This window comes from Cetorhinus maximus, chromosome 5 (assembly GCF_964194155.1).
Source record: "Cetorhinus maximus chromosome 5, sCetMax3.hap1.1, whole genome shotgun sequence".
Classification (NCBI taxonomy): Eukaryota; Metazoa; Chordata; class Chondrichthyes; order Lamniformes; family Cetorhinidae; genus Cetorhinus; species Cetorhinus maximus.
Genome location: NC_135883.1, coordinates 22908578 through 22921577, shown reverse-complemented (window position 1 = coordinate 22921577; position 13000 = coordinate 22908578). Strand labels below are relative to the sequence as shown.

Below are 13000 nucleotides of genomic sequence, written 5' to 3'. Positions count from 1 at the left end.
TTGATTTTCTTTTAGTACCTTTTCCAGCAGCTTTTAATAATTTTTCTACGTGAGCACCCAAATCTCTTTGCTTCTCCATTGGGCTTAGCTTCTTACCAATTTGAGTTTGGGAAAGCTTGAGCATGGTGGTGGATTTCTGCAGTTAAAGTGAACGCTTTGTTCTGTAAATTCAACTGGTACAGTAGCAGCAAAAAATGCTTCTGGATTTATTTACAGAATATCAGGTTGCTTCAATTACTTGATTATTGATAAAACAGTTATCATTTTAAACTTGCTATTACTTCTTGGAATTTTTTAATCACTAAGGCTCTGTAGTGGTTTTAATTTTGCACATAGGAGATGTTCTGTTTTTAGTTAGTTTCCATATCTAATTTCTCCAGAGATGTGGTCAGAAGCTATTAAAATACTAAAGGGCGAATATACAGCCCGTGCAATCAAGGAACACAAGATGGATCAAGCGATCATTTTTTGCAGGACAAAGATTGACTGTGATAACATGGAACAGTACTTTATTCAGATGGGAGGAGGTGAGATCATTATGTTCACTATTTTGTTTCAGCCATAGCTGCTTTGAGGTAGGGGTTCTCACATCAAACTATTTTATTGTTTCAGGACCAGATAAAAAGGGACATCAGTTCTCTTGTGTCTGTTTGCATGGTGATAGAAAACCAAATGAAAGAAAGCAAAACTTGGAAAGATTCAAGGTACTTCTGTAATACTTGTCTGTCTTATTTCAGTTGCCGGATATGGGGATCTAGTGTATTTGGATTTTCAAAAGACATTCAGTAAGGTACCACACAAGAAGATATTACACAAAATTAGAGCTCATGGGATGGGGGTAATATATTAGCACTGATTGAGGGGATAAACAGGGCATTTTTGCATTGGCAGGTTATAACTAGTTGGGTACGCAAGGTTCAGTACTTGGGACACAGCTATTTACAATTTATATCAATGACTTGGATACATTACACTCAGACTCAGTTTGCTAACAATACAAAGCTAGGTGGGAAAGAAAGCTACGAAAATGTAAAGTGGCTGCAAAGAGAAATGGAGAGATTATGTGAACACAGAATGTAGCAAATGGAATATAGTGTGGAGAAATGTGAAGTTTTCTTTTTCCTACAAAAGCAGATGAGCATAATTTTTTTTTAAATGTAAGATGTTAGGAAATGTTGGTATTCGGTGGGATCTTCGGTATCCTTGTACACTAATCACAGTTAACCTGGAAGTACAGCAAACAATTAGGAACGCAAATGCTATGTTAGACTTTAATGCAAAGGCATTGGTGCGTAAAGCTAATCTTGCTACAGCTTTAGGTATTGCTTTGCTGAGATCTCACATGTGTACAGTGGTGATCTCCGTACCGAAGGAAGGATATACTTGAAGGAGGTCTAAGAAAAGTTTACTGGACTGATTCCTGGAACGAAGCAACATTGTCCTATGAGGAGAAATTGCGTAGACTAAGCCTCTATTCCCTTTAGTTTAGAAGAATGAAAGGTGTTCTCATTGAAACATAAAATTCTTAAGAGGCTTGACAGGGTAGTTGGAGGTCGGATCTTTTCCCTGGCTGGGGAGTCTAGAACTAGGTATCACAATTTTAGAATAAGGGTCAGCCATTTAAGACTGAGATGAGAAATTTCTTCACTCAGAAGGTTGTAGACCTTTGGTATTCTCTGCCTCAGAGGGCTGTGAATGCCTAGTCATCGAGTATATTCAAGATCGATCAATAGATTTTTGAATGCAAAGGAAATCGATGGGTGGATGGGGATGGAGAGTTCAAATGGTGATATTGAATGACAGAACAGGCTCAAAAGGCTGAATGACCTACACCTGCTCCTATTTCTTATGTTCTTACAAAGTTAAATTGATAACTGCACATCTAAAATCTTCCAGCCACTGTTGCAAGATACTTTGGTAACTTGAGTTACTAGTGCATGACTATTTTTGTTGCATTATGTGTGAGATTCATACTAAATGAACAATCTAATACAAATAAAATATGAATTCATGTTCCTTGGTGCATTATTGCCAATTCATTGTTTTTTTTTAAATTTCAAAATATAATTTTTTATTTAAAAAAAGCCTTAATGATTCAGAAACGTTCCAATTAGTGTTTTCAGTAGGGTTTTTCATTCTTTCACGGGATGTGGACGTTGCTGGCTGGGCCAGCATTTATTGCCCTTTTAAAGGCGGTGGTGAGCTGCCTTCTTGAAATGCTTAATGGCATAGTGTTTAAAGGTCAAATACTAAATATATAAATACTAAATGTTGAAAAGAGCAAAAAAAAGCCAACATTAAAGGTGCCAACAGAAGCTACAAAGCCATCTTTTTATTTAAAAAATTATAGCTGGTTTCTTCAAAAGCAAAATACTTTGAATGCTGGAACTACTGTGGATGCTGGAAGTACTCAGCAGGTCTGTCAGCATGTGTTGAGAGAGAACCAGTCAATGTTTTAGGTAGATGTTCTTAAAAGGTCATCAGTCTGAAACATTAACTCTGTTTCTCTCTTCACCGATGCTGCCAGACCTCCTGAATGTTTCCTGCATTTCTGTTTTTAGTTTCTTAATGTTTTGATTTTGTGCTCAACATGGTCTATCCTGATTAGCTGTATCACAACAGACCCACTCTAAAGTTTAAGGATGCTAGAGAGAAATGCATTTTGTTTTAAAATACAATCATTTGAAATTGGAGTAGGCAGCTGGCAGCTTCTGGTTTTTAACTTGAGTAGCTAACCAATCTAATATTCATTCTGAGCAAGGCTGAAAATTTGTGTAATTTGAGTGTTAAGCAAACACTTTAAAATTGAGGTCTGAAGATGATTATTTATTTGAGTATTATAGTGCTGTGTTTTTGTACAAAATTTGGCCAGTGTTTTTTCTTTGTTGGAACACAGATTCAGCTAAATTTGAAAAATTTGAAGGTGCTGTATTCTGACATTTCATATCTTGGCCTGAATTTGCATATGTATTTCTACAGAAAGGACTGATAATGCTGCTGTTACAGTGACTGATGTTAAGTCTAATAATTGCAATGTTTTATAACTGGAGGCAGGAGTAGACTTTTTATATTTAATATTTTGCAGATTTAAATTTTCACTATAAATGGTAGTAAATTTCACTATAATCAGTTTTTTGCTAAATTGGCCTTTTAGATGAAATATTTTTGCCAAAAACTGAGTCCAGAAAGTGCATCCTGTAAATGTTAGCAAGCTTGGCTGGCAAGAAGTCTGACAGCCTAATAGTTGTCAATATACAGTTGCATTAATAATAACAAGTCTCTGTCTTCCACAGACAGAAATTGGTAAGTGGCTTCGAGTCTATAGGTAGAGATAGAAAAGTGACATTCCACTAAAGCTTGACCTGTTGCAGAACGTGCCGATAAAAATGTTATGGACGTGATTAAAAATTATTTGTTTAACATTCCCTTTCTCAATACAAAGTTTTGATGCACATCTTTTTGTTTTGGCAAGAAAGCGGATGTAAGACTCCTGATCTGTACTGATGTTGCAGCCAGAGGAATTGACATTCGTGGAGTTCCTTTTGGTAAGTGAGCTATCTACTGGTTGTGTTGCTCCTCATTAATTTAGTACAGTACTAATTTATTTTTGCTTTAAAATAGTAATTAACGTGACTCTTCCTGACGAAAAACAAAACTATGTTCATCGGATTGGTAGAGTGGGCAGAGCTGACAGGTAAGACAGAGTTTGCATTAAGCCCAAGCGTCTGCCTTTTTATAAATGTTTCTTTTTATGTTTAAAAAGCATGGAAAGCAGCAAATGATATTTACTTTTCTTTCAGGATGGGTCTAGCCATTTCCTTGGTGGCAACCGAAAAAGAAAAGGTAAAAGCAAAAAACTGCGGATGCTGGAAATCCAAAACAAAAACAAAAATACCTGGAAAAACTCAGCAGGTCTGACAGCATCTGCGGAGAGGAACACAGTTACCGTTTCGAGTCCATTCTGTTGAAGAGTCATAAGGACTCGAAACAGTAACTGTGTTCCTCTCTGCAGATGCTGTCAGACCTGCTGAGTTTTTCCAGGTATTTTTGTTTTTGTGTTGAGAAAGAAAAGGTAGTCTTTTTGTGTTAATTTAGGGAGGAAATAGTGGGTGCTCTAAGGATCATTTTCCAATCGTCATTAGATACAGGCGAGGTCCCAAGATTGGAGGTCTGTGAAGTTGTACCATTATTTAAAAAGGGTGTGAGGGATAGGCCAGTCAGTCTGACTTCGGTGGTGGGCAAATTATTGGAAACAATTCTGAGAGACAGGATAAACTGTCATTAGGCATGAATTGACCAGGGATAGTCAGCATGGCTTTGTTAGGGGAAGATTGTGCCTTCCTCAAAAAACTCTATCAAGTTAGTAACAAGGAGAATTGATGAGGGTAGTGCAGTGGATGTTGCTTACATGGATTTCAGTAAGGCATTTGAAAAGGCCTCACATGGCAAACTGGTCAGGAAAGTGAGATCTTATGGGATACAGGGGAAGGTGGCAGGTTGGATCCAAAATTGGCTCAGTGACAAGAAACGAAGGGTAATGATCAATGAATGTTTTTGCGAATGGAAAACGGTTTCCAATGGTGTTCCACAGGGCTCAGTGTTGGGGCCCTTGCTGTTTGTTGTATATATTAATGATTTAGACTTAAATGTGGGAGGCATGATTGGGAAATTTGCAGATGACACAAAAATTGGCCATGTAGTTGATAATGAAGAGGATAGCTGTCGACTCCAGAATGACATCAATGGTTTGGTTGAGTGGCAAATGGAATTCAATCTGGAAAAGTGTGAGGTAATGCATTTGGGGAGGGAAAACAAAGCAAGGGAATACTCAATAAACAAAGTTATTGAGAGGGGTTGAGGAAGTGAGAGACTTTGGAGTGCATGTCCACAGGTCCCTGAAGGTGGCAGGACAGGTGGACAAGGTGGTCAAGAAAGCATATGGAATGCTTTCCATTATTGGGTGAGGTATAAATTACAAAAGCAGGGATGTAATGCTGGAATTGTATAAAATAGTGGTTGTGTACAGTTCTGGTCACCACATTACAGGAAGGACATAATTGCTCTGGAGAGATTGCAGAGAGATTTACAAGAATGTTGCCAAGGCTTGAAAATTACAGCGACGAGGAGATTGGATAGGCTAGGGTTATTTTCCTTAGAAGCAAGGAAGCTAAGGGGTGACTAATGGAAGGGTACAAAATTTATGAGGGGCCTAGATAGGGTAGACAGGAAAAACTTGTTTGCCCTAGCTGAGGAGTCAATTACCACGGGGCATAGATTTAAGGTGATTGGTAGAAGGATTAGAGGGGACATGAGGAAAATCTTTTCCACCCACAGGGTGGAGGGTGTCTGGAATTCACTGCCTAAGTTGGTGGTTGAGGCTGAAATGCTCAACTTAATTAAAAGATACCTGGATCTGCATCTGAAATGTTGTAACCTGCAAGGCTATGGACGAGGTGCTGGAAAGTGGGATTAAAATGAGCAGCTAGTTTTTTTTTTCTCTTTTTGGTTGGTGCAGACACAATGGGCTGTATGGCCTCTTTCTGCACCGTAACTTTTCTGTGGTCTCTATGGCTCTAATTCAATAGTAAGCAAAATTTGTTTTGTTTTTATTATAAAACTATTCTACATTGTAATGACCAAAACTGGTAATCTATTTAAAATCTATAAACAGCAGCTGTATAATTTTTTATCTGGAAGCTATTTATAATTATTGCAAACTAGAACACATTAACTGGATGAATAAATTATTTTACAGTTTCTTGGTATTACACTATAACTCATTGGAGCTGCAAGTCAGATGATGCTTTGTATCCATATTGAGCATCATTTTAAATGTCTAAAATTTAGTAATGTTGATGTATTGTCACTTTGAAAACCATAATGTTTGACTGGCCCTTTTTAAGACATGACCACTATTAGAAAGGATTGCCTGACTACAGCGTATTTAACCATTTCTAGGTTTGGTACCATGTATGTGCATCTCGTGGAAGAGGTTGCTACAACACCAGACTGAAAGACCAGGGTGGATGCACCATATGGTACAATGAAATCCAGGTATGTTAACTTACATTTAAAGAAAATAATAGCCATTCGTTACAATAGTTTGTGTGATTTTTTTTTTTAAAAAACAAACTCTTTCACCTACTGTGGTTGTTGGTTCACCAGTCTGTTTGGACATTGTCCAATGACCTATTTTTTTTTAAGTTTCTATTTAGGCCTAATTTCAGAATTACTTGTTGGCTATGGCTAAAATTTGAACTGGCCATACCTACATCAGTAAGGAATTACCTAGTACATGTTTTGATTAACATATACTTAGATGACTTGTTGCAAAATAGTCTACAGTTGTAAACTTGAACACCAATTTGCCTTTTTTTAAGATTGCATAAAATTTGATTAGTTTGTTGTTTGTTTGCCTCACATCAGGAATGTTTGACAACATTTATACACCTATAACCTTGACTTTGGTGACTTGTATGTTGGGAACTATCTGATTACAAGCAATCTCCCTCTTAAAGATAGAGAACAAAATGTCTCAAAAGTGATATCTGATGTCTTAAAGGGCAGAAGAAATGAAGTTGTTAATCTGCAGAACTTTGAGAATGTGTTACGCATTAGAACCCTCCCATACATATTGTACTTTTTGCCTTATAACATGTTTCTCATAGTGATGCTCGTGATAAATCTAGGATTGCAGACGAGGATGGGAACATTTCACCTTGTAGTGTCCAGTGCATTATTGTGCCAAGGGCATCTTTATAAACCATTGGGTTTAATTGCTGTAAATAAGCACATGCTGAGGTTGAGTTTTTTTGTAACCACATCATGAAGTCAGAGTACTACTTTTTCTGCAGATTGCTAGCTGATTTGTAAATGCCTTCAGCTCCAAAATAAGCACCAATAATGTAACTATGCTTTTTAATAAGATCGTTTTGCATCTGTAACAAAATGTGACATTCAAACTAAACTGTTGAACTTTCAGTAGCACTGTTTATGGTAAGTCAGGGGTGTGCTGCTTATAAAAATTGCACTTGTTACTATGTAACATCACCTCTTGGAACATTGGCAACTTGATCTCAGCTGAGCCATTTCTGACCCTGCCTAATGTTAATGTACATTGTGGTAAAGCTGTAAAAATATAAAAAGCATGTTTTTTTTCCTTCAGCTTAATTTGATATAAATAGTAGCATCATTAACTCCACGCTGATTCTGATTAGCAACTGTAACACCGACCAAGAATCTGACTTGGACGTTTTGGTCTATATAGTCCAGCTATGTGCTGTTTTCAATCGAGCCAGTGAAATACATTGCAGTGTTTTTGGCAAAAGGTCATCCACCCATCAAACCTACCTTTCAAACCATATGTATCGTGATTCTGGAAAAAAAAATAGCCCTTATCATCCTTCCAAGTAGGAAATCATCCAGACCATTTTAACATTCTACAGCTACTTTTCGCATCCCCACCCAATCAAAGTTGGTAAATGTTCCATTATTCTTCCTCCCTCATGATTTAAAAACTTTGTTCATGCCCAAAGTTTTAGAAAAGAACAAATTGAATTTACAAAATTAAAATGGATAATACAATTGAGATCTCTGTGTTCACTAGAGTGACTAACATTCAATTCTGATTGTAAATATTTTTAATGCATTGGGAGTTGAAAATATTTTTACTAGACTTTTCCTGTGTATACCGGCAAACTATTTAATGTCTCAGCCAAGAAAATAAAAACATTTGAATTCTTTCAAGCTGTTGACCGACATCGAAGATCACTTGAATGTCGTCATCACTCAAGTTGAGCCTGACCTGAAAATACCAGTGGACGAATTTGATGGCAAAGTAGTCTATGGAAAGAAAAGAGCATTAGGAGGTGAGTAGTTTAAAGAAGAAGAGCTTTGATATGTTATAATCACCATTTTTAAAAATCCATTTAATGTCACCATTATTTTTCAAAGATATCATATAATAATATAGAAGGAGGACTTCAGGCCATTGGTCCATCATTCCTTCACCAACTCTTTGAAATAGTCAGACTTAATTACAGCACAGAGGCCATTTGGCCCAAGTCTCTGTAGAACAAATTGTTTGGCCCCATTCTATCTCTGTTGCCCTGCAAGTTTCCTTCAAGTGCCTACCCAATTTCCTTTTGAAATCATAAGTTTTTTAAAATTGTTCCTCACACCACACACACACACACACACCCACCCCACCCCCCAACCCCCCCGGCATCTCCTGCCCAAAACCTTAAACCTGTGTCCCCTAGCCTTTGTACCATCAGCTAATGGGCACAGTTTTTGCTTGTCTACCTTATCCAAAACTCAGAATCTTGTACACCTCTGTCAAATCTTCCCTCTGTCTCCTTTGCTCCAAGGAGAACAACACCAGCTTCTCAATTCCCTCACCCCTGTAACCATACTGATAAATATCCTCTGAACCCTTGAGGATTTCCACATCCTTCCTAAAGTGTGGTGACCAGAACTGGACACACACTACCCTACATGTAGCCTAACCAGAGTTTGACAAAGGTTCAGCATACCTTCCCAGCTTTTGTACTCAATACCTCTATATTTATGAAACCCAAAATCCCACACACTTTCCTGATCACACTGTGTGTCCTATGTCCTTCAAAGATCTATGCACATAAAACGTCCATGTCCTCTGTCCTTGCATACTTTTTAGAACAGTGCCATTGACTCCATATTGCCTATACCTTCTACAAAAATGCATCACCTTACACTTCTCTGTATTAAATTCCATCTGCAACTAGTCTGCCCATTCTGCTAACCTATCTATGTCCTATTGCAATTGATTTGTATCATCCTCAGTTTGCCACTCCCGAGTTTGATATTAACAAATTGAAATTTTACTCCGTATTCCAATATCCAAGTCAATTTTGTATGACGTGGCAGATGCTGTGTGCCAGGTGGACCAAATCCATGAGGGGAAACTTGGTTGCACTATCACAGCAGTTTTGCAATTTGTATTTATTACAAGAAGATGAATGCACTGAATTCAGAAATGATAAGTCCACCAAGACCTCTAGGGATTTTTAAATACTTATGTATGTGCTTGAAATCTTTTATTCTGTTAATAAGACTTTTATAGTGGCAAGTAATTATACTCCTACAATTCCTAATTGACCTGACCCCCAGTTACACCCCCTTTAAGGCAACAGTCCAAAATAGATTTTAGATTTAAAACAGAACCAGCAAGTTAACACAATACCCACTTGATAGTGGAATTCCAAATGGTTTTTCCTCAACTTCAGTTTTATTATATAGCAGATTTATGCATATATAGTTGGAGGCTTCATTATTTCTCACACTCCTGTTAGATCTTACATGTCCTTCTTTCCACATAGCCTTTCATTCTCCTTTATATATATTTCTCCCTTAATATTTAAATTCTATTGTTTCATATGTCTTTGAAACTGTATCTTCCTCATAATATAAAAACATTCATGGTGCCAATGTTGTCAGTAACCTTTGGGAAAAATAAACACACTCCTTAGCCCTGTTTATCTGGCTTGTTGTAAACAGACTAAGATTCCTTTGAAATCCAAGAATCCCTTCATTTATCTAAAAATGCAAATTTTCTTTGCACCTTACATGCTAAGCCAGCATCCATGTTTACTCATTAGTACGTCAAGCACCTGGCTTCTTGTGATGATTTAAAGTTTTCAGTCCAAATGTAATTAAATCACAGACCTAACTATACATACCCCATAAATCTACTTCACAATAAACCAGAAAAATATTATGAAAATTATTATACTTCCATAATTTATATATATCCAAAGAAAGCAATGATACTAGCATTGATTCTTGTGAACGCCATTGCACACCATCCTCCAGTCTGAAAATTAACTATTTACCATAATTTGCTGTTTTCTCTCCTTAAGCCAATTTTTTATCCAAGCTGACACTGAATGTCCTGTTCCACAAGACACCATTTAATGTTGCCTACCTGCTTGCTGACATCACTGCTGCTGCAAGCCAAGACATGCCCTTGATTCGGCTCTAGATTTAAACTGCTGTTGGGAAAGGAGAAATTCCTCCCATAGAGATCACTGGATCTTTGTGGGCAACTTTCTGCAAGATCAGCAGTGAATGCCCTTGTTTTGTCACTGATGTAAAATCTAGAGCTATACTTCTATTATCCCTACTACCTTTGCCTTTACTGTCACATTGTCAGCACCCTCTTCCCTGGTGAGGATGGTGCAAAGGTGCACTCCCACCATACCTGCTGCCTTCAAAAGGCAATCTCTTTTTTGATTCTTAATCATCCTACCGTTCCTTTTGTTTACTCTTCTACTATTTGTTTTTAAAGACTTTTGGGTTCCTTTTTCATGTTGGCCACAAACCTATTCTTATGCTTTCTTTACCCCCTCTAATTTAGATATTTTCTGTATTCAGTTTGGTTTGTTTTGCTACTGTATTATCAACTTTACAATTGTCACAAAACTCCTTTTTCATTTTAATATCGATGTTTTTTGTCGTGCAGGGACCTCTAGCTTTGGCTGTATTTTTCTCCTTTGTGGAAATGTGTTTACTCTGTACACAAGGCCTGTGTATTGAAGGTCTCTTGTTGTAAAATTACTGTTCTGCCAGTTTTTGATTCCTTTATCACTTGCTGAAATTTAGCTCTCCTTCGTTTAAGTATTTTTACATTTTGTTCCTTGCCCTTTACCCTTTTTCATAATACCTTCAAGTTTAAAATAGTTATGAGCACTGTTACCTAAATACTCCTCCCAACTGTGTAAAAATTGCAGTTAACATAGATTATTCCATGTTAATAGCATGACCTGCATTATTAGGGGTAATGTCAAGTTTTTTTTGGTCATTTCACTGAAGTAATCCCACTGTCTTTTATGCAGTTAACATTTCAATCTTTGTGTGAATAACTGAATTTTGTCTGAATTTTGATAGGTTTATTAGTTAATGTAAAAATATTTATTCGTGAAATTTTAATTCTCCCCTCCCTCCCTCCCCTGCAACACCCCCCCCCCACAAAAACCCCACCATTTTGGAAATTAAATCACATCTAAGTTGCGTGGAAGTGTCCTGCATTACCTATTCCAAAAGATATTTATTATTAATCAAGTCATATTTATCCACAGTCTAACACAAAGTGAAGTGCAGCTTAACTTTGCTTTTGTAAATAATAAAGTTCATCATATTAGTAGGTTTTCAGTGTTCAGATTGTTCCTTGGAGACATAAGCATGAAATGAAACACCTTTGAGTAGCATGCTGGAAGTTCTGCCTTTGTGATGCATTGGGTTATGTCTGTGGATCTCTGTCCAAGATATCTTAAGCTGACTGTTTAGAAAATATGTTAGACTTTGATTATTATTACAAACATGTAATTATTCCCCTAGTTAAATTACCAGGAGATTTAATATTAATAATGCTACACTTAGGCCTTAAAGACTGTCACCTGCCCAAGGACCATGAGCCATTTATCTACCTTGTTTGTTTGGCATTGACAAGTTCCCAACTTCAAGCTGGTAAAAGTGTACTTAATTAGTTGTACCTGGCTATACCAGACCATTTTACAAGGATTAACATTAATTTGTGTACCTTCCTGGTTTTAATTTTACTTCATTAATCTCAAAGGTTCATGGTGCTGTTTTGTTCCTTCATGGTCTGGAAATTAGTTTATCCAGGTTACTTAATTTTTCATAGTCCTAAAATCTCATTCAAACATTTTTAAGGATTAATGCCGGCAATTTGGAAGGAGGGTATTCTATCTATCAGGTTTGTGCCAGTTCTTTGAAAGAGCTGTTCAACTAGTTCCACTCTTCCCTCATAACCTGGCAAATTCTCCTTGGCTGAATCCAGAAAGTAAAGAGTTAACTTGGAGATTACAATTTGAACCATGTCATACATTGTTTCTAATTTTATAAATATGGGAGAGGAAGTCAACTTAGAACAAAAGCCACATTGGGGTCAGACCACTTTCAGAAGTAAAGAGTACCAGTTCATTCTGAAGCAAAGAAAAATCAACTTGTGTGGTATAAAAGAATACCTACGTTTTTTTTTTGTGTTCTCTACTTAGTTTGCGATGTCTATTTGCTGTTGTCACAAAATGACTTTTCATACACTTTTACACACGGGCTCTATTTCCTTTTACAAATCGTCATTTGTGTAAAATAGATTCATTGAGCTGCTCCCATCAAGTCATAGCATCAGCAGTAACCTCATTTGGCATGTTTGGTACTGAATGTGTTACGCTAGCTGATGAAATTTAATGGGAACAAACTGACTAAGTAATTCAAACTTGTCTTAATTTTAACTTTCTTTGCTCTTCCTTTTGGCAGGTGGGCAGTACAAGGGCCATGTTGATGCTTTGGCTTCCACAGTACAAGAGCTGGCTGCCCTTGAAAAGGAGGCTCAATCCTCTTTCTTACATTTTGGCTTTCTTCCCAATCAACTGTTCAGTCGCTTTTGATTGTGACATGTGTCTCAGTTTAGTGCAACAAAGAAGCTGACAAGTTACAAAAGTTTAAAAATGTTTATTACTGCAAAGCAACATGTAGGAATGGTTAACGATCACTACTGTCTATATGTCGACTTATTTTCTGTTTTTGAATGATTAACCACACTTACACATGGGCTTAATGTGCTAGTGAAACATCAAGTGTTAGAATTGCTCTGGTGAATAAAATGATCAAAAATTATAGTGATTCTGTGATTTGATAGTGTATGTGAATGGAAAGTGTGATATTTTTCCCGCTTTTTTAAAAATCCCTTCTACAAAGGAAATAAATCTTAAGCATGTTTTCTATGCCAGTTGGACAAATTCCAGGATTATTAGAATCATGAAGAAAATGTTCCTGAAACCATTAGTTACTTGCATTTCAGTTTGTGACTAAGATTTGATCTACTTTTAAATCAACAGTTTGCTGTCTCTAGCCTTGAATGAGACTCAGTGATGCTCTATTTTGGTTTTTCTCTCTTCTGTTCCACTCTTCCTTCTGCCTAGCCCAGGAACCCTTGGTA

The 13000-nt window shown here is 36.9% G+C and overlaps 1 protein-coding gene across 1 annotated transcript in view; it reads left to right on the top strand.

The window, feature by feature from the left end:
* Window positions 1-12678, top strand: part of ddx1 (DEAD (Asp-Glu-Ala-Asp) box helicase 1) — a 41361-nt gene extending 28683 nt beyond the window's left edge. The window contains exons 19-26 of the mRNA XM_078541593.1: window positions 381-527; window positions 613-704; window positions 3473-3545; window positions 3622-3694; window positions 3801-3843; window positions 5959-6054; window positions 7748-7868; window positions 12319-12678. Of these exons, the coding sequence (XP_078397719.1) occupies window positions 381-527; window positions 613-704; window positions 3473-3545; window positions 3622-3694; window positions 3801-3843; window positions 5959-6054; window positions 7748-7868; window positions 12319-12449 (776 nt within the window). The 3' untranslated portion in view covers window positions 12450-12678. The remainder of the gene's footprint in view (window positions 1-380; window positions 528-612; window positions 705-3472; window positions 3546-3621; window positions 3695-3800; window positions 3844-5958; window positions 6055-7747; window positions 7869-12318) is intronic.
* Window positions 12679-13000: the final 322 nt, after the last annotated feature.